The 22,274-nt window shown below is 36.5% G+C and overlaps 1 protein-coding gene and 1 long non-coding RNA gene across 13 annotated transcripts in view; both read left to right on the top strand.

Moving 5' to 3' along the window:
* Positions 1-22,274, top strand: part of JMJD1C (jumonji domain containing 1C) — a 296,047-nt gene that overhangs the window by 214,665 nt on the left and 59,108 nt on the right. For 9 of the 12 annotated variants that reach the window (XM_081568966.1, XM_081568963.1, XM_081568969.1 and 6 more), the window contains one exon: positions 72-185. The exons of the other annotated variants lie outside the window; for them this stretch is intronic. Coding sequence is in view for 2 of the 9 variants with exons in the window: in XM_081568959.1 (XP_081425085.1) it covers positions 72-185 (114 nt within the window). In the remaining 7 variants the exon portion in view is untranslated. The remainder of the gene's footprint in view (positions 1-71; positions 186-22,274) is intronic. 12 annotated transcript variants of the gene reach the window in all.
* Positions 15,944-20,258, top strand: LOC145537953 (uncharacterized). Its single transcript, XR_014076530.1, has 2 exons — positions 15,944-17,546; positions 18,752-20,258. It is a non-coding gene; the product is annotated as an uncharacterized LOC145537953 (long non-coding RNA).

The following is a 22,274-nucleotide window of genomic DNA, read 5'->3' on the forward strand; positions in this document are numbered from 1 at the left end:
ATATATACCCCTTCACATTTTGAGGATAAAACCCAGAAAATAACCATTAGAATTTTTTTTTCTTTTACCAGACTTTCAAACCCCTGGTTGAAAAAAGTGTACCCAGTTCAGTCACTGCAGTAGAATTCCTTGTAGATAAACAACTGGATTTTTTAACTGAAGATAGTGCCTTTCAGCCCTACCAGGTAAGAAATTTCAGGTTGCTTTAAAAAATTACCTATTCATTAAGCTTCACTGATATTCAGATATTCTTTTGAATATTTAAGTCGAGCTTTCTAGCTAACATCAAGGTATATAAGAAACAATGCATTTGATAAAGTTTGATTAGAGGATAAATGATTGATGTATCCAGTCAGTATACAAGGAGAACTTACTGTGAGCCAGGCAGCATCTTGTGGCTGTGAGCACAAGTGAGCAAAATACAAGTCCCTGCCATTCAAGTGATGTTCATTGTTAGATAATAACTGGTTAGATATTAGTATAAATTATCTTTGTCTACAGCTCTAAAGATTAAGATTTGGGTCAATTCATGTAATTAAACAAGATTAGTATTTACTATATACATGCGTATCAGTTTAGCATAATAGTAGTTCATTTTCTTTTTAAGTGGTAATTTTCCTTTAGATTGTCATAAGTCGAATTGTTCAGTTTATAGATTTTAATTCCCAGTTGTTGCAATTTAAATACAAAACTTAACTGGAAAAACGTTTTCTAGCTGGTTTTTGGATTTAAATCATGTGAAGAAACTCATCAAAAGTAGTAAGCTAAATGTTTTTTAATATCTCTAGTTAGGTTTTATCAGTTAATTTTTTAAAGGTAAAAGTTACAATGCACAGCAGTTTGTTTTCTTTGTATTTTTGAATTTTAGATTGAATTATATCAGTATTTTATAGGTTTTTTTTTTCCCTTAAATGTTCAAGATAACATAGTAAGTGCATTGAAAGAAAGTATAACTGGACTAGTTTGACTTTTTTTTTTTAAATGAAGCTGAAAGTCCATATTCCTGTTTCATTTCAGAATAGTTACTGATTTCAGAAGTAAAACATAGAGGCATTGTTTCCATGGAAAGAACAAGAGCTTGAGTTAATGAGCAGTGGTTTGTTGTATATGAGGTTATAATACTTAGGGAATTAGTAGTTAGGCTCTTCTTTTTATTAAACCTACCAAAAGTAGATGATAGTTCCCTTAGTTAAATGTTATTTCTTTCTTTGAAGTCTATGTGGATGTGCTTTTGTCTTTACACATTATTTTTCATAGTTCATTAAATGACCTTATTTTTGTACTGTTAGCTTTTGCACTTTGATTATAGTATTTACAGCTAAAAATTTATAACAAGTTATAGTTTAATGTTGGAGGTATTAGAGCTTTTTCCTCGGGTTTTATTTTATTTTGGTTATAGTTGTGATTGCCATTTTGCTTGCTCATAGCCTTACTATAATTTTTCTCATTTCTAACAGTCTTTTAGTGGGAATTAGACTAGGTGAAATCAAAGGAACCTTCCAACTTAGCATTTTAATTCTGTGGTTTCTGATTAGCACTATAGAAGTTACAGCTTGGGTTTGATTTAGAGAACTGAAATCATTATGTAGAAATTACTTTTAAAAATAAACTCTTGCCAGGTGGCCTAAAACTCTACAACATGTTTATTAAAATTGTAATGATTAAAAGGATGTACTAACATATTACACAGGGTTTTTCGTACATATTTTAAAACTGTTTTAGATTCTGACAATTTTATTATTTTTATTAGAAATAAAAGCATAAGAGCTAAAGTCTTATTTGATTTGATGATTTGTATGATTTCCTTTGTTAGCTATGTATATTCCCCTTGCTAGTATAGGTAAGTTGCCCTCTGGCCTAGAAGGATATAATATCTTCCAAAGTTGATATTATTCACTTGACATTTTAACCGTTTGTGTTTCATAAATAATGTGAATTTTAGTTTTAAGGAATTACACTAAGAGCACTTGATTTAGGATCCAGCATACCTTAATTTTAGTGTTTCTTAAGTGTTTTTGAAGGAATAAATGATATACAATAAAGCTTATTGTAGCATTTTAATTTCTGTATTTCATGTTTTTAAAACAGGTTTAAAATATAAAAATATGTACTCCAATATGTAAATTATAGGCACCTACTGTAATATTTTGAATGAAAATTTGCTCCAGAGACTGAAGATGGCTCAGTCTAGGTTTTCAAAGTTATTTATTTAAATGAATCTATAAAATATAGATATAGTCCACATAAGGAAAGACTTTTACAGTTCATGTAATTAGAGTGGCTTTATCCCAGAATGCTTTTCTCTAACCAGTTGTCCAAACAGTACATTAAATTCCTTGGCATGTTAAACATGGCAGCTGTTCCTGGCATAGATTTTGTAAATAGTGCCTTGACATATCTTAACCTTAGAGTAACCTTATGTAAGTCAAAGGGAGTTAGGGAAAAATTAAGTTTTTAAAATGATCTCCCTGTTTTTTCTCACTTATTTAAATTTCAAGAGGCAGTTCGTCCTGAATCTGGGTATGTATTATCCATTGTAGAGTTCTTAAGTATGGCAGGTAAAAAAATCTTTGGAAATGGCTTTTCTGTATTAGAGTGATGAGTACCCTTAAGTTTTGTTTGAAAAATTCCAAATGATGCTTCACTGTGAATCTATTTAAATAGTTTTATAGTGGGAATTCCCATTCACCATCTTTTTCCTTGAGTTCTCATCTCAACTTCTGTAGTAGAATGCTCCCGTAAGTTAACTTTTAGTTGTACAGCCCTACTTAATATATCACAATAATATATATTGTAAGATAATGATTAGAAAACTGATGACAAAATTAATACAGATCTTTTCAGATGACTCACTTTTAAGTTATTGGTTTGAAGCCTACATTTATCTCTCTGAATAATTTCAGTGTATTGAGTATCAGTTAGCATGTATTAACTTGGTTGATTTGGTCATTTTTTAAAGTGACTTGTGGTTGGTTAATCAGGGTGCAACCATCATTCATCATAGTTTTCAATATTTTGGAAAGAACACTGAATGAGGAGAGAAATCAAATCAACGTCTTATAGACAGTATTATAGACAGTATAATGAAGGCATGTTAATACATTGTTGAAGCAGTGTACCATAGTATTGTTAATTCTGTTTTTTCCTTCCTTTTGCACACAGATGAGTTTCTGCTTCCTCCTTTCAGACTTCCTGATCAGGCTTGCTGCAGTTAACTTTCTTTGAAGTAAAGGGGGAAGGGAAAAAGAGAGGAAGTAGGAGGAAACTCTTCAGATTCTACTATGTCTTTCAGCTGGCAGGGAAAGAGGAGGGAAAAATTGTTTTTAAAGATGCTTTTTATAGTTTTGGGTTTTGTTTTTTTTTTTAATTAGTATGATTTCTATGTATGATTGCCTTTGGAGGATGAGTAGAGAAGTTTTTAAAACTTTCCACTAAAATTTGAGGTTTTGATCAAACAAATGTAAAAAACAGTTTGATAATGTAATATGAACATTGAACTTTTAGCATGATTTTGAAATCATCTTGTCCTGGATTTTGGCTTCTGGCCATGCACACACCTGCAATAAAGGAATAATAATACAAAGGGCACTAGTGAAAACCATTCAAGATTTGAAGCAGAATGTGCTTGCTTTTAATTACTCCCTATGTCTATCTTTATATATTAAAATTCATTGTAGTAATGAGGTATTTTCCCTAGAATAAAGTAGAATCATCCTAGACCTGAAGGAATAATCCTATTTGAAATTCTTGGTCATTCTAATCTGCTAAAAGTTCATAGATAAGACTACTAATACTTTATTTTCTATCATCACAAAACACAGGCATTGAACACTTTATTAAGTATTTGATATGGTACTATTGGGCTGTGAATTGCTGGTTGAAGGGAATGCGTGGAGCAAACCTAAGTGTTTTCTTCGTTCTTAGACTAAAGATTGATTAAAGACTTGAGCAAAGTCTTAAAATATTTTGTTAATGAAAGTGTCTGAACTGTGTCAGCTCTGTTTATCATTGCTGTAGTCCTTCAGTGAGAAAGTTGTTTTTTGTCACAGTCTGTTTTGAACCACAATTTTTCCATTACTGCTTATGTAAATTCATTGTCCGAAGTTTCAGAATATCTCTAAGTTAGTTGTTGCTCAACACATCTGGTTTACTAAAAATAGCTTGAATGATTGCCCAGGATAAGTTACCAGTAGTTTAAAGAGTGGAGTGTACCAGACACATGTATTTTTCCTTCTTATATTTTTGTTATTTGGAATTGAGATGAATTTGAGGGAGGTGAAATTTAGCCTCCAGACAGCCTAGGTGAACAATTAACTAGTTGTTTGGTTGTCACCAACCAAATGTTATATTTTGTTAAGTATTTGACATAAGTGAGCCACTGACAAGTTTGAACGTCTTGGTGGTGGTAATTTGACTTATATGCAGATTTATTCTCCAGGGTACTGTGATGATATTGTTAATAGTTTAGAGAAGGAAGTAAATAGAACTTTATTGTTAATACAGCTTTGGTGGGTGGAGAAAAGACTTAACTTTATCACACTTTTCTTTACTCTCACTTCAATTTGTAGTATAAATATATTACTTCAGAGCATTTTTAAAGTAACATTCCTGTAGAGGAAATGAGAATTTGACCTAGTACAGGGATTTATTCCTAGTCCCAGAATTCCTCTCAGATTTGTTCTTTCTGGTGTCAAATAACTGCTTCCTCATAATTTTGCTAAAAGAAAAAAAAACAGACTTTCAGAAACTGCCTAGCAAACTATTGTTTTATTTTTATGATAGAAATTAGTGGGAGTTTTGTTATTGTTTTTACGATAATAACTGAACTTCTTATTGAGAAATAGATATTCGTAAGAAACACCCATTGGGATAAGGGAGTGGCGTGCACTCACATCCCCACCTTCAAGAATGAGGGCCTCTGCCCTTGAGTTGAGACGGGGGAGAAACAGGCCCAGAGCAGGAGAGAGGGCCTGGAGCTCTTTGTGTCCTACTTACCTTTAGCTAACTTGATGTTTTTTTGTGTTGTTTTTCCCAGAAAGGAGTCTTTAAATGGCAGTTTTATGCTCAAACTCTACTTCCCTTTGACTTACCCTTAAAAAATTTTAATATCTAGCCTTAGAAATATCCCAACTGACTTCATTCATTCAGTAGTTATTTAAATTATGTGGTTTCCCTAGTCATAGCATTCTGCTTTGGTGCTTAATGGTTTTTAGAAGTTGCTAAAGGGACTTCTTTGGCAATCCAGTGATGAAAGCTTTTAGTGCTTCCGCTGCAGGAGGCACAGGTTCAGTCCCTGGTTAGGGAACCAAGATGCTGCAGGCCACACAGTGTGGCCAGAAAAAAAAAAAGTTGATAAAAGTGTAAGTTATAGTCCTTATTTTTTTCAAGAAGTTTATAAGCCATGGTGAGAACTTAGATTTTAAAAAATCTCCTTGAAATGGATTTGATTTATTCAAATCAAAGGAGCCAAAAAATACATGGTGAAGGTCTTTAGGGCGCATGTCCCGGAGGTTGCTTGACGGGAGGGGGGAAGATAGGGTGGCTAACAAAAAAAAAACAAAACATGGTGAAGACTTAAGGAATATAGAAGAAAGGAGAAGTCAGCGGAGATTGAAATGGTATAAAGAAATCTCGTGAAGAGGGTGAAACTTGAGGATTCATTTGAATGGAGAGGGAAGTTAAAGCTCAGGAGAGTGAGGCAGACATTTGGCAGAAAGGATTGCATGATCAATGATGAGGTAGGTTTAGGGGTCAGTAGAATATGAGTCTAGCTAGAGAAGAGAGTTTGGTTTTAAATATAGACATCATACCAGAGAAATAAGTATTGTGGGGTCAGATAAAAGAGGAAAAGAATTGCTAAGTACAGTTACTAAGTGACTTTTATCTTGTAGGCCCTATGAATCATTGGAAGCTTTGAAGCAAGAGAATAACAAAACCAAAATTTTCTACAGCCAAATGTTATATTTTGTTGAATCAAGTATTAACAATGACATCTGGTTATTGTACTATATCAGAAGGAGCTAATTGATTGGATCTTTTGTTTTAGAGAGTCAGCCTAGCTATGAATTTTGAAGTCAATTCATGCAGATATTGTGTCAAATCCTAGCTTTGCCATTTGCTAGCATGTGACATTGGAAAAGCCTAAAGCAGACTATATACTTGGTTTCCTCATCTATAAGATAAATATACTATCCACCTCAGATTAAATGAATGACACAGAGTTAAGAGCTTATTACTATATAAAAACCGCTCAATAGAAGGTTGCTACTATTTAGACATGCCCTAAATTTCCCTTTTTGTAGATGGTGTCTTAAAACTTTGTGGGAGATATTTGAAACTCCTTTCTCTTCTTACCATATGCAACCATTGGACATTTCTCTGCCACCATCTGCGCCCCTTTCTTTTAACAGTCTGTTTTCTTTGTCTTCTCTGGAACTCTCCACCATTCTTTCTGCAGCTGGTGTTATATAAACTCTTTTGCTGTTGGTACAAGCCATGGTCACTGCACAACAGAACATGTCTTTGTAGTAATGTTTCTTTTCCCCTCTCTCTATTTTAAAAGTGTATTTAGGTAAGATTCCCCAGTGACTGTTTTAACTCCTATTTTAAGAAAATGATATTAGAAAAGATGCAAAATTGTGGTATTACTCTCCACAACACATCCTTACGTTTTTTCCCTAGGGAAGGTCATAAGCTCTACTTGCTGCTGATAGATATTTCTATCTCAAAAAATATGAAATGATATTCAGAAAGTTAAAGAATTCTTTTTCTTTGCTTGACTGTGAACAAACATTTGTGACCAACACTGACCTAATCAAACTAATCTCTGGCTAATGGGTTTTAGTCTCAGGGATAAGAAGCATTCAATCTAAATCTAGGTTTATCTCAAAAGAGAGAAAACTAATAAACCAGGCAATACGAGATGCAAATCACAATTATACAAAATTGGAATAACAGAAGTGCTTGGATTAGTTGCACTTATTCTGAGAGCTTTCTATTCTTTATTTTTCTCTATCTGTTTCTGAATTATATTTTGACAGAGTTGAGCACATTCTCAATTAGTCCATAAGTTTGTGTATGCATTTCCCTTTTCCATTTCACTTTGCCTTCATATTATCATTTGGTTGAAATTTTTAGAGGTGCCTTCTTGCTATAATGTCAGTAAAAATGAGAACTGTGAGATTGTAGGATATACAGTGTGCCAAGACTATAAAAAATACAGGGTCATAGCCATAGCTGTGAACTGATTGCGGGTGTAATAATGGCTTGGTAGAATCAGCATCTGTGGGCAGGCGTTGGCCTGGGGGTGGTCTAGGAGATGAGGCCAGAGCAGGAAGCTGCTATTGTGTAGTACTTGGCTTTATTCCATTTCTAGTCAAAAGTGACAGCTTGCAATAGCAGAGCCAAGCTGAAGCCTAGAAAGTAGAATGGACAATAAGAAAAGCAGAACCAGAAGCTAAAACAGAATCATTGTACTTCCTTTTTAAGCAAGCTTTTTAAAAATTTTAAATTGGTACATCATGTTGTAATATTCAGTAATTTTGCTCTTCATTCTGTATAAGTGCTGCTTTTATCTCCCACTTGCCTGATTTTATATTGCCATAATTGTGAAACATTAGGTCCCATGAATCAGGTATGCCAATATGTATTGTCTGCTGCTATTAAAAAGGGAGTTCTTCATTTTTAAAAATTAGTTGCAAAACTTGGTGTGTTGCAAATGTATTCATGAAGTTCAGGAACATGTTATTTTGACTGAAATTTGGCCCGCGTATGAGCTGTTCTGCAATATTCAGATTAAAAACATTTATAAGTCACGGTCTGCAAAAGTTCTCTCCTGGTCCCAAATCTGCTATGATCATATGCTGAAAAATCTGCCAGTCTCTTTTTAATTTTTTGTGACTGCTGTTATGAATTTAAAGTATGTGAAATTATGCTTGTAGACATCAGATTCCAAAGATTCTAAGCCATCAATCAGTTAGTTATCATTGAGAAGGATTTCTGCCAGTCAAAATAGGTAGATACTGTTTGTTTATTCCTTTTGCCCAACCCCAGATTCTTACTAAAGCACAGCCATTTTATTTAAAATATCAATTAAAATTTAATTTCTCAGTGTGCTGTTAATATATTTATAAGGTTCAACATTTTCCAAAATATTTACATGTGCATTGTTTTATTTAATTCTTATGTTTACCTTATGAGGAAAACAGATTGTATTATTATATATAATGCTTTCAGGGTACATATATTAATTTAATCCAAATAACTCTTTGAGAAGTACCTATTAACTTACAGTGAATAGGCAGCAGAAATGGAAAACCATATAAACTAGTTTTATTTTTAAAGGGATGGGGCTATTAAAAAGATGCAACAGGAAATGTCATGGATATCCATTGCAGAAAAGTACAGCTGAACCTTATTAGGAACTAGAAGGTCAGAAACTCAAGTCACATATTCCTTCTTCCCCCATGCCTCAGTCTTCTTTCTGCAGACAGGTTTCTTCTGCTTAATCACAGGTTTTGCTTCTCATAATACTAATTTACATGTGACTTTTGTGTGTTAGTGTCGATTCTCCCACCCACTCCCCCTCCTTTGCAGGACTTTTTAAATCTAATATTTGTGTTTCTTGGTAAAATTGAGGGTAGGAGTGTAGGAGAATAAATGGCTGAAGAGAGAAAAAGGAAGAAAGATGAGGAAGGGAGAGAATATAGGATAACAGTTTTTATAGGCAAAGAAACTGAGGTTTCGGGAAGTTGTGATTTGGCGTCTAGGTTCACATAGCTAGTGGTAGCCTAAACAGAACTTGAACCAAAAACTTCAGACTCCAAGACGTTATTTCTACTGTGCCACCCTGCCTTTGTGAGCCATCAAATGGGAAACAACTCTTATTTGCACATCATTCTTTTGTTTGGCACTTTGCTATTTTTCTTAGGATTGCCATCTTTCCTATATATAAAGATTAAAATTTTCCTTGATTGTATTGCCTGCACAATCTCCTTAGACGTTTCAAATACTGGCATCAAGCTTTACCCCAAATCAGTGCATCGTTTTCAGATTCCCTTGTTCCCTAAGCAAGAATCCAAACAGATTAAGATGTTTTGCCCTCTCCCAGTTTTCTCAGCTGCCTGGTTTTCTCTGTTTTGCTCAAAGATTTGTTCAGAGTTAAAATTAAAAAGCAATACTTTAAAACAAAGCCCCTTTTAGCCTCTTGTTAAAAGGATTATCTCTAAAAATCCAAGTCTTTCTAGGCTTCAGACTCAAGGCAAAACAACGCTAGCCCTTAGTCAATAAATAATGATTGAGGGCTTTTTATTCGTATGTTTGAGGACCTTCTGTGTTGCATTCAAGAATACAAATACACTGCCTTCATACATCTTATAATGGTGGAAGTGCATAGAAAAATACAAATGTAAATATAGGCAAAATACTGAAAAAGTAGCAGACACCAGAGAGGTATAAGGAATCTGCCCTGGTTGTGGGAGAAAAAAGGAGAGGATACCCCTATTCTTAGATTAGGTGACCCCCTAAGTTGTCTCAGGATGAATTTAAATTAGCTAAGCCACTAAGACAGCAGGTCTGATGAAATGCTTGAAATAATAGTGAATAAGCATAATGTGTGTTGGATGGTCCACTTGCCTCTAATCATACCTTTCCCTTGAAGGTGGAATGGTTGACTAGTCAGAAATTTTTTAACCATTTTTCACTTGGGTCAGCCACCTGATCGGCTGCAACCTCATTGTCCTTTTGGAGTAGAGGGATAACAGGCATTCGTTTAAAAAAAGGTAACAGTAAAACTTAGCATTTTAAACATTTAAGTGTGCAATTCAGTGGAATCAAATATATTCACAGTATTATACAACCATCACCACTGTGCACATTCTGAACTTTATCATCATCCCAAATAGAAACTCTTGATTCATTAAACAATAACTCCCTATTTCCCAGTAGCCTGCTCTTCCCAGCCTCTGGTTACCTCTTGGGTCTCTTTTCTTGGTCTATTATTATTATTATTATTATTATTATTATTATTATTATTATTATTATTATTGCCTCTTCTAGATATTTCATATAAGTGTATTCATACAGTTTGTCCTTTTTGTGACTGGCTTATTTCACTCAATTTAATGTCTTCAGAATTCCCCTATGTATCATGTGTCAGCATTTCATTGCTTTTTATAGATGAATAATATTCCATAGTATGTATTTACCACATTTTGGCTATCCATTCATATGTTGATGGACTTTTGGGTTGTTCTACCTCTTCACTATTATGAATAATGCTGCTGTGAACATTGGTGTACAAATATTTGTTTGAGTTCCACCTTTCACTTCTTGTGGGTATATACCTAAGAATGGGATTGCTAGAGCATATGAAAGTTTGTTTTACTTTTTGAGGAACAGCCAAACTGTTTTCCACAGTTCAGTTCAGTTGCTCAGTCATGTTTGCAACCCCATGGACCACAGCACTCCTGGCCTCCCTGTCCATCACCAAATCCCGGAGTCTACCCCAACTCATGTTCATTGAGTCGGTGATGCCATCCAACCATCTCATCCTCTGTTGTCCCCTTCTCCTCCTGCCCTCAATCTTTCCCAGCATCACGGTCTTTTCAAATGAGTCAGCTCTTCGCATTAAGTGGCCAAAGTATTGAAGTTTCAGCTTCAACATCAGTCCTTCCAATGAACACCCAGGACTGATCTCCTTTAGGATGGACTGGTTGGATCTCCTTGCAGTCCAAGGGACTCTCAGGACTCTTCTCCGACACCACAGTTCAAAAGTTTTCCACAGGCTCTGCACTATTGTACATTCTCACCAACTGGGATCCAGTTTCTCTGTGAGAACACTTGTTATTTTTCATTTTCTAAATAATAGCTATTCATTGCCTATGCTTTCAGTATCGTATTTGAGAAATTGTTACCAACGCCAACATCATGAAAAATGGCCCTTAGAGTTTTGCAGTTTTAGCTCTTGCATATAAGTCATTGATTCATTTTTAAATAAATTTTTAGGTAGTATAAGGGAAAAAATCCAATTTAGTTCTTGTGGATATCCAAATTTCCAAGGCTCATTTGTCCTTTTCCCATTGACTAGTCTTGTCAGCCTTATTGGAAATCTGTTGACCATTTATTCTAAAATTTATTTCTGGGCTCTATTCTATCGCTTTGTTTTATATGTCCGTATTGATTACTTGAGATAATCTTTTTCTCCCCCCACTTTTCTACAACTGTGTAATTTGTCCAAATGATTGTTAACCCTAAAGATAAATTATTTTAAAGTATACTGTTTCGTGTTGTAACTATTGACATTTTCTGAAGCATCTGTCAGTGTTAGGAGTATGATTCCTGTCATTAAATTATTAGGCATAGACATGCCTTTTAGAGAAGCTGTGTTTTTAAGATGCAAGGGAAGAAGATCCAGTGATTATTGAATTGTAACAATCAGTCATTCATTTATTGCTTTGTGCCAGTTTCTTTGCTAGCTACTGAGATTTAAAGACAGATAAAATACTTGCTTCTCTTTCAGGCCAAGAGGAGAGACTTAAATATAATTACAGAAATGTGCTATAAGTCTATAAGTTCTAAAGTAGAGGTATGTTTATGTTTTCTGTACTGTAGAATCACCTGATGTAGTAATACCAGTTATTTGCCTGTTTCTCTTTTTTTGGTTTTACTTTTTCTCAGAAAGCAGGGATTTAGAAGATGGGAAAAAGATAAGGAAAGCTAATAGTGTTTCACAGTTGTTGTTGTTATTGTTGTTCAGTCAGTAAATCACGTCTGACTCTTTGTGACCCCATGGACTGCAGCATGCCAGGTTTTCCTGTCCTTCACTATCTCCCCGAGTTTGCTCAAACTCATGTCTAGTGAGTTGATGATACCATCAGCCATCTCATCTTCTGGCACCACCTTATCTTCCTGCCCTCAATCTTTCCCAGCATCAGGGTCTTTTCCAATGAGTCAGCTCTTTGCATCAGATGGTCAAGGTATTGTAGCTTCAGCTTCAGCATCAGTCCTTCCAATGAATATTCAGGGTTGATTTCCTTTCAGATGGACTGGTTGGATCTCCTTGCAGTCCAGGGACTCTCAAGAGTCTTCTCCAACACCACAGTTGGAAAGCATCAACTCTTTGGTGCTCAGCCTTCTTATGGTCCAACTCTCACATCAATACATGGCTACTGGAAAAACCATAGCTTTGACTGTACCAGGGTACGTTATTAGGATTCTCCAGGGAAACAAAACCATAGGGTGTGGGTGTGTATACTAAAGTGTGTATAGAGAGAAAAGGAGTAGAAGAAGTTTTGTGTTTTTTTTTTTTATAAATTTATTTATTTTAGTTGGGGGCTAATTACTTTACAATATTGTAATAGTTTTTGCCATACATTGACATGAATCAGCCATGGGTTTACATGTGTTCCCCTTCCTGGACCCCCCACCCACCTCCCTCCCCATCCCATCCCTCTGGGTCATCCCATTGCCCCGGCCCTGAGCCCTTGTCTCATGCATCGAACGTGGAATGGTGTTCTCTTTCACATATGATAATATACATGTTTCAATGCTATTCTCCCAGAACGTCCCACCCTCACCTTCTCCCTTAGAGTCCATAAAATTGTTCTATGCATCTGTGTCTCTTATTCTGTCTCGCATATAGGGTTATCGTTACCATCTTTCAAATTCCATATATATGCATTAGTATACTGTGTTGTTGTTTTTCTTTCTGGCTTACTTCACTCTGTATAATGGGCTCCAGTTTCATCCATCTCAGTAGAACCGATTCAAATGTATTTTTTTAATGGCTGAGTAATATTCCATTGCGTATATGTACCACAGCTTCCTTATCCATTCGTCTGCTGATGGACATCTAGGTTGCTTCCATGTCCTGGCTATTGTAAACAGTGCTGCGATGAACATTGGGGTACACGCGTCTCTTTCAATTCTGGTTTCCTCGGTGTATATGCCCAGCAGTGGGATTGCTGGGTCATATGGCAGTTCTATTCCCAGTTTTTTAAGGAATCTCCACACTGTTCTCCATAGTGGCTGTACTAGTTTGCATTCCCACCAACAGTGTAAGAGGGTTCCCTTTTCTCCACACCCTCTCCAGCATTTATTGCTTGTAGACTTTTGGATAGCAGCCATTCTGACTGGTGTGAAATGATACCTCATTGTGGTTTTGATTTGCATTTCTCTAATAATGAGCGATGTTGAGCATCTTTTCATGTGTTTGTTAGCCATCTGTATGTCTTCTTTGGAGAAATGTCTGTTTAGTTCTTTGGCCCATTTTTTGATTGGGTCGTTTATTTTTCTGGAATTCAGCTGCAGAAGTTGCTTGTATATTTTTGAGATTGTTTGTCTGTTGCTTCATTTGCTATTATTTTCTCCCATTCTGAAGGCTGTCTTTTCACCTTGCTTATAGTTTCCTTTGTTGTGGAAAAGCTTTTAATTTTAATTAGGTCCCATTTGTTTATTTTTGCTTTTATTTCCAATATTCTGGGAGGTGGGTCATGGAGGATCCTGCTGTGATTTATGTCGGAGAGTGTTTTGCCTATGTTTTCCTCTAGTAGAAGAAGTTTTAAGGAGATTGACTCACCCTCTTGTTGGGGCTGGGAACTGTGAAATACACACTACATGCCAACAGTGGAAATTCTAGCAGGAGTTGATGCTGATTCTAAAAGCAGTCTGAAGGCACAGGCTTTTTCCTCTTTGGAGGACCTCATTCTTTATTCTTAAGGCCTTTGACTAATAGAATGAACCCCTTGTACATTATGGAGGTTAGTCTGCTTTACTCAGTCTTCTGATTGAAAAATACCTTCATAGCAACATCTAGACTGGTGTTTGACCAAACAACTGGGCGCCATAGTCTACCCAAGTTAATACATATAATTAACAGTCACTGGTACTATTGATATTTGGTTCTTTGTTTTATAGTGAATTTTAGGATGGTAGGTATCCCTGGCTTTTCAACAGTTAAATGTCTTTACCATCTCTTTCTAGTTATTATGTTAATAGAAAAAAAGTTATCCCCACACATTTCCAGTGCCCTTCACCACTTTATTTAGAGCTATTGGACAGTAAATTAAGACAACTAGAAAAGTGGAGGCCTTCAAAGTAATCTTGCCAAGGCACTTAGAAATGCTTAGCAAACATTGGCCTGCCATATTCTCTAAGCACCCTAATAATGGGAAAATATCATTTCTTTATCAATGTTTGCCTCCTCTTGAGTGTCGATACTGTGCCATTTTTGCCCTGGATAGTCATAATCCCATACCAATTCAGTCTCATGCCAGACCAAATTCTTGCATCACTCACACATTCTCTTGAGATCTCTAGACCTAATAATTTCATAAATTTTATTAATTATAAATGGTTACTATCTTTCCATCACATTTGTACTTTAATAGGGATACCTATGTATCACAAATTTGTCGGTATGTAAAATAATAAGGCATTTAAAAAATAATGTATATGTCCAGTGCTTCTCTAGATGTTCTTTGCCTGGAAGTCAGGTATTCTACATAGAAATGACATGTTATCGTTTCCCAATTATAACCCTTCTCCCCTCTGCCATTTACAGAGTAGACATTTTTGGAAATAGAAAATTCCGTGTGTGAGTAAGGCCTGGATATATAAGACCTCCTCATGTAGAATCTTGGAGAAGGAAATGGCAACCCACTCCGGTATTCTTGCCTAGAGAAACCTGCGGACAGAGGAGCCTGGTGGGCTGCTTCCGTAGGGTCACATAGAGTCGGACACGACTGAAGCAACTTAGCATACATGCATGCATTGGAGAAGGAAATGGCAACCCACTCCAGTATTCTTGCTTGGAGAATCCCAGGGACGGAGGGGCCTGGTGGGCTGTTGTCTATGGGGTCGCACAGAGTCAGACATGACTGTAGCGACTTAGCAGCAGCAGCAGCATGTAGAATCTTCTTTGCCAACAAAGGTCCGTCTAGTCAAGGCTATGGTTTTTCCAGTGGTCATGTATGGAGGTGAGAGTTGGACTGGAAAGAAAGCTGAGCGCTGAAGAATTGATGCTTTTGAACTGTGGTGTTGGAGAAGACTTTGAGAGTCCCTTGGACTGCAAGGAGATCCAACCAGTCCAGGGGAGCCGAGGTGAGATGGTTGGATGGCATCACTGACTCAGTGGACATAAGTTTGAGTAAACTCTGGGAGTTGGTGATGGACAGGGAAGCTTGGCGTGCTACAATCCATGGGATCGCAAAGAGTCACAAAGAGCGACTGAACTTAACTGAGTAATACATCTAAGTACACATATATAAAATTTATACTTCTAGGGAATTTTGGCTCTTCCTATGGAAACAAAAGTTTCCATCTATTAAAATATCAGAATGTGGTGGTAGAACAAGGCCAAGTTGGACTCAGATCTCAACTCTGCTGTTTAGTGTCTGAAATATTAGGCAAAGTGTATAACCACTTAACAGTTTTTCATTTTTCTGTGTAGTACCTGTTTCATCATAGTTTTGTTATTTTCTGTAAGATATGTATAAGAAAAAAGTTTGTACCCTATAAAAATTTTTGTGATAAAGTAAATATGGTAGTTCAGGAAATAAATAGGTCTGGTTGGGTAAATCTTGGTTCATGATACATAATGTTTACTTTCAAGAAGCCTGTTTAAAGTAATTATTTTTTAAGCACTGAGCACAAAATGGATGTCATTCACACACCTTGCAACCTTTCCAGTGGTCACATAATTGGCAGTGGTCAACCTAATTGGTGAATTTCCTACATTCTCCCAAGTTTTCTCTTTATTTCCAGCCAAAATCTTTGTAATGTGATACATTATTTCAGTCATACTTAACCACCTTAACTGCCTTGTGCCTTTGTCTTTCTGTCACATCTACCTTTTAATTTCTTATCTTGGAGTAGTATTTTTATTTTCTCCACTTTTATCCCAATGAAAATGTGCTGTCCATTATTGGTAGCCACTAGTCACATGTGGTGGAGAAGGCAATGGCACCCCACTCCAGTACTCTTGCCTGGAAAATCCCATGGATGGAGGAGCCTGCTACGCTACAGTCCATGGGGTCGCTAAGAGTCGGACACGACTGAGCGACTTCACTTTCACTTTTCCCTTTCATGCAATGGAGAAGGAAATGGCAACCCACTCCAGTATTCTTGCCTGGAGAATCCCAGCGACGGGGGAGCCTGGTGGGCTGCTGTCTATGGGGTCGCACAGAGTCGGACACGACTGAAGCGACTTAGCAGCAGCAGCAGCAGCAGTCACATGTGGCTATTTAAATTTAAATGAAGCAAAAGTAAATTGATTTATTTTTATAATTTTAATTTATTTATTTATTGGATGCTCTGTGTGGACTCTTAGTTCCCTGACCGGGGATTGCACTCATGGCCCCTGCATTGGGAGCATGAAGTCTTAGCCACTGGACTGCTAGGGAAATGTCAAGCAAAAGTAAGTTTACTATCCATTTCCTCAGTCATGCTAGCCACATTTCAAGTGTTCAGATAGCCACATGGAGGACAGTGCAGGTATATAACATTTATGTCAATGCAGAAATTTCTTCTCGAAAGCCTTGCCCTGAATGTTTAACACGGAAGGAGAAAATTATACCAATGTATTTTGGTGTCATTGTGTTGTCTTCAGTCTCAGCTGAGCTTCTGGTACCAGTTGGCAGCCTTTTCTATGCCCCCTTTGAGCTTCATTTCCTAAAGCAGTTATTCCAAGGTGTCACTACTCTACTCAACTTCTTCCTTTTTCCCTTAGTAGATGACCTTGCTCCTGCAGCACAGAGGAATTTGAGGTTATAAGCAGGAACCCCCTTAACTTCCTGCCCTTATACCTACCTATTTATATACCTTTGCTTACCCTCCTTTTTTCTTATGTCAAGAGATGTGTCCCTTTATTCCATGACTAATTCAAGTTTACAAATACTTCGGGGGCATCTGCTATGTCCTAGGCACATTTCTAGGTACTTAAGGTATAGCCAGAGAAGGAAATGGCTACCCACTCCAGTACTTTTGCCTGGAACATTCATGGATGGAGGAGCCTGGTGGGCTACAGTCCATGGGGCCGCAAAAAGTTGGACACAACTGAGCAACTTCATTTTCTACTTTCTTTTCTAAGGTATAGCTGTGAACAAAAACTGAAAATAAATTCCCTGCCTTCAGTGAGCTTAACCTAGTCAGCAGAGACAGACAGCAAACAAAGTTAACTATTTGAGTATATTAGAAGACATAAATGCTATGGAGAAATATAAAACCTGGTAAGAAGTGTTAGCGCGAATAACAAAAATAGAAAGGCTCTAAAATGAAAGCACTCCAAGAACATCAAGAAACAGCTATCTAGAGGTTAGTAGAGAATGCGGTCTTCCCTCTTGCTCAGTCAGTAAAAAATCTGCCTGCAATGCAGGAGACCAAGGTTCTATTCCTGGGTGGGAAGATCCCCGGGAGAAGAAAATGGCAACCCACTCCAGTATTCTTGCCTGGAGAATCCCATGGACAGAGGAGCCTGGTGGGCTACAGTCCACGGGGTTGCAAGAGTCAGACACGACTTAGAGACTAAACTACCACTACCAGAGGATGAGGTAAGAAAGATAATAAAAGTAGATTTAAGTGGGGCTTTTGGGGGCTATTATAAAGACTTTATTTTTTGTTCTGATTAAAATTGGAGTAGAAACCTTGAGAGGATTTTTGTTTAGAACACAGAAGTAGAATAGTAAGATGGATTCCCATGTACCTGTCTTCCAGGTGTAACAATTACTAATTCATGGCCAGTATTGTTTGTGTTACTGCTCCTCATGTATAATCCCATGTATTAGTATTCATCACCAAATGTTTCTCTTTGTGTTTATGTGTGTGTATACATAAATAAATTTAAAAGTGTCTGTGTGATTAATTCGAAGTATTTACATTAGTTACATTCTAAAAAGTTACAAGTTCTCGACAACTTTAGAAATGATAGAATTAGAATGGCACATGTTTATTCATTTGCTTTGTTGTACATTGTGCAGTTTACCACCCTCAAAGCACTAACATTACCACCAACAGTATAATTACTGAAAGCAGTGTAAATTTTTTGTTGCAGTTCTTTTTATCTTTAGGATATATCCCACTAGGGATGTACTCATTTAATTTTTCATGTGTATTATTGTCTTTAAATTTTTCTTCTCTATGCCTTGTGTTTTAAAAGGCATATATCCCTGTCCTTGTGCTCTGAAATCCATCTTCACATATACATTGTGTTCATTTACCTTATCTTAAACCTATTCCTCTTTTTCTTCTCATTATATAAATAAATTCAGTTATCTGCATCCTAATATAAAATATAAAGGTTCTCTGATCACACCCATTCTTAACTCCTTTAGCTACATAGCTGGACTTAAAATCTTTTTATATTTTCTAACCTCCCAATAGCATCTCCAGTTATTGCAGCCTGACTTCTAGTTCCACTTCCACAAAACTAATGTTACTGTTAAGATCACTAATCATCTCTTAATAAAAAATAGATTATTTCAGTCCTCATTCCTCTCCTACTGGACCTTTGCATTTAGCACTGTGAATCACTGTCTTGTATATACTTTTATTAACTGCTTCAGAGATTTCTGTAGTTTTAATGTTGGGTCATTTTCCACGGTCTTGCTTTTTGGTGTCTTCTCCTTTCACTACTCAATCTAAACAGTGTCATATTTCCAGTTGCTTTCACTATCGTTTAAAAACTATCTTCTGAGTCTGTACCTCTAGCCCAGACTTCCTTGCTATACTTTCATTCATTTAACATTTATTTATTTAGCTTCTTGAGAGTTGGACTATAAAGAAAGCTGGGCGCAGAAGAATTGATGCTTTTGAACTGTGGTGTTAGAGAAGACTCTTGAGAGTCCCTTGGACTGCAAGGAGATCCAACCAGTCCATCCTAAAGGAGATCAGTCCTGGGTGTTCATTGGAAGGACTGATGTTGAAGCTGAAACTCCAATACTTTGGCCACCTGATGTGAAGAGCTAACTCGTTTGAAAAGACCGTGATGCTGGGAAAGATTGAGGGCAGGAGGAGAAGGGGACAACAGAGGATGAGATGGTTGGATGGCATCACTGACACAATGGACATGGGTTTGGGTGGACTCCGGGATTTGGTGATGGACAGGGAGGCCTGGCATGCTGCGGTTCATGGGGTCGCAAAGAGTCGGACACGACTGAGCGACTGAACTGACTGACTGAAGTGTCCAGCATTGTTTAAACATAAATTCCTGTCCCTTTGGAGCTTAAATTCTAGAAAGGGCACAGTAGAAAATAATAATAATAATAAGTAAGTAGTACAGTGTGATAGCTTAATTATTGCCGCGATAAAAGAAGTAAAGCAAAGTAAGAGCTATCGAGAATGGAGAAGGGGGAGGCAGGCTAGAGTATTGTGGTCACGATGGATGTCATTGAGAAGGTGAAACCTGTATTTGCTGCTGCCTACTACAGTGTTAAAGTTTCAGCACTCAAACCTTGGCTTTCCTAATCATATTGTATCCTGGCTAATGGCGTAACAATATCTACTGCATTTTGTCACTCAAATCAACATCTGAGAATGTTTTAGGTTCCTCTCTCGCCCTTAACTTATTGGTTCCAAAAATCGCTGATTCTGCTTTAACATTGTATTTGTCTACAGCATCCTCCTCATCTCTATTGTAAAGCATCCATCCTCATTTGGCTGGACTATTACGGAGCTCTCTAAGTAGGGTCCTTCAGTCTTGCTGCTCGCTTACTCCGTTGTTATCATTCAGTCCATCTCATTGTACTTTGAGTTCTCCACATGGGCCATACTGTTGCATCTATGTTTGTGTCTGCACATGCCTTTCACATGTCCTAAGAGCCCTTCTTTTCTGCTCTACCATATCCTGATAGGGGCATTGTGTTTTTGAAGTTTCAACTCAAGAATCTAGGTATTCATGCTTTTCTCAAGTCCCAACTCAAATGCCTCCTTTTCTGTGATATCTTTCCTGATATACCTAACAGGACTATCTTTCCCCACCGTCTTTGTCTCACCTCTGTGTTATATGTAAAACCGTTTAATCTGTTTTGCAGTGATGTGTCTATTAGTCTCTGTTCCTGCAGGCTGTAATATCATTCTAAGGGCTGTAAGATTCACAGTGGCAGAAATTTGGTATTCAGAAACCTTGTTGAATGAAATGTATTTCTAATATGTTTTACTCACTCTCCAGCACTTAGTGTTTCAAACATAATTCCGACAAATTATCTAATCTGATTTCCTCTACCATAGCATATGAAATATCAAAAACAAAGTTTTAAAAAGTATGATGATGGTAGATTGGGAGCTTGATAGCACAAAAGGTTACAGGAGAAACTAAAATGTAGTTACAACTCAAATTTTGTCTTTCTAGAACAGTTTGGTGTAGAGGCAACAATACTTTATATCAATCAATAATTAGACTATATCATAACAGTAATCAATAATGATGATAGCTGCATTATCAAAAAGCTGAAATTTTATTTGGTATGTTATTAAATGAAGGAACTCTAGAAATATTTTCAGAATTAGTGGAATTTTGATAAATTTTCTTATTTCTGTAATGTTTAAAAACTGCCCTTCTTTTTATAATCATTCAACATGCCTCACTCATTTGATGTTCTCTTTTTTCCTGATAAGATTTTCTAAGTACATTAAACTTACCCTTTCAGAATAGCAAAACAATGACCTGGTAATTGTGATAAGGTACAGTTATGCATACTACCTTGCTTAGCAGTCCTAGGTAATTAAGATGTTCTTTTATTAAGAGACTTTGGAGTTGTAATTTTAATTCCCTCCTTTTTTCTGAATAACTTGACACATTTGTCATGTATTTGTATTTGCATCGTATTTGCATAGATTTAATGAGGAAACAGATACTTAACTTGGGGTCATATGATAATCTAATTAAGTCACTTGGCAGATCCAACAAGACTGTTAAGTTACAAGACTTGTTGATTATTTCAGTTTGGACTAGATATATTGTTATATTCATCTTGTCTAAGGGAATTATTACATAATCTTTAATTTATAGGTTTATCATTTCCATAACAGTATATTGGAAATAGTGAAAATCAGCCCTGGAATGTGTGTGGTATGGTGTTAATTTTGAAATTAAATCTTTTCGAGCTTTTCTCTAGTGCAGAAGCGGGAGCTCCTCTCTAGCTGTGGTGCGGTGGCTTCTCCTGTTGAAGAGCACAGGCTTGAGTAGTTGCTGCACATGGGCTCATTAGTGCGGTTCCCAGGCTCTGTAGAGCACAGTCTCAGTAGTTATGGGGCACAGGCTTAGTTGCTACAAGGCATGTGGGATGTTCCCAGACCGAGGATCCAATCCACGTCTCCTCCACTGGCAGGTGAATTCTTTTACCACTGAGCCACCAGAGAAGCCCCGCGTTTTATATTTTAAAAATAAATGTTCACTCTGTATGATCAGAATAGTCATTGACTAGGAATTACTTTTAGTGGATTACTTTCCAAAAAATTATACAAGCATATAAGTTTATTTCCTTCTTAGGTTGAGCTCCTTCTCTCCCTCTTCACAAGATAGAGTGAGAACGCCATCAGTGGAGGGCTCATCGAGAGGAAGAGAGTTGCTTTTTGTTTTATTTTCTTAAACTTAAGCTGTTCTGAAAGAATATTTTCAGTTACTATTTTGGAAAACATTAAACAGTTCCCAGGCCTTCCTGAGTTTGTTCAGTTATAAGTTTGAGGAAACTGCAGTTAGTAAATTGTGGTTGGCAGATTCTGTAAGCAGGTGACTCAATAGGTTGAACTCAGGATGACTCAACTGTGTAAAAACCATGCTGATAAATAACTTGAAAGAAAAATTGCCTTCCAGACTTTTGAACTGCCATAAAAAGTTCAAAACTATTATAAAAGGTACCACAAAGAATATTAACATGTGGTTTAGAAGGAAACACATTTTCCTTCAAGTGGTTTTAAAAGTTTTACTTAATTGTTCTGATTTTTGCTCTGTGGTAATTCTGAGAGGAGAGGACACTTAGCAAATTGTAGTTGAAAATACAGAAATATTATAAGTATTAATAAAGTTTACTCAAGAGAATACTTTTTAAAAGGTCAGCTTCACTGGGTTTGGAGATTAGCAGAGAAACCCAAATGGTAGTTGTTTTAAATTAATTATAATAATAAAATATATAATTACAATAAATTAATATAATATAACTAATAATACAGTAATCTAGTTAGCTTTTTCTTTAACTTTGATATAACTGAACAAATAAAAATAAAGCAAGTAGGTGCTTTCTTAAGAATTGATGCAATAGGGGACTTCCCTGATAGTCCAGTGG

Source organism: Giraffa tippelskirchi, chromosome 2 (genome assembly GCF_054371585.1).
Source record: "Giraffa tippelskirchi isolate mGirTip1 chromosome 2, T2T-mGirTip1v1.2.pri, whole genome shotgun sequence".
Classification (NCBI taxonomy): domain Eukaryota; kingdom Metazoa; phylum Chordata; class Mammalia; order Artiodactyla; family Giraffidae; genus Giraffa; species Giraffa tippelskirchi.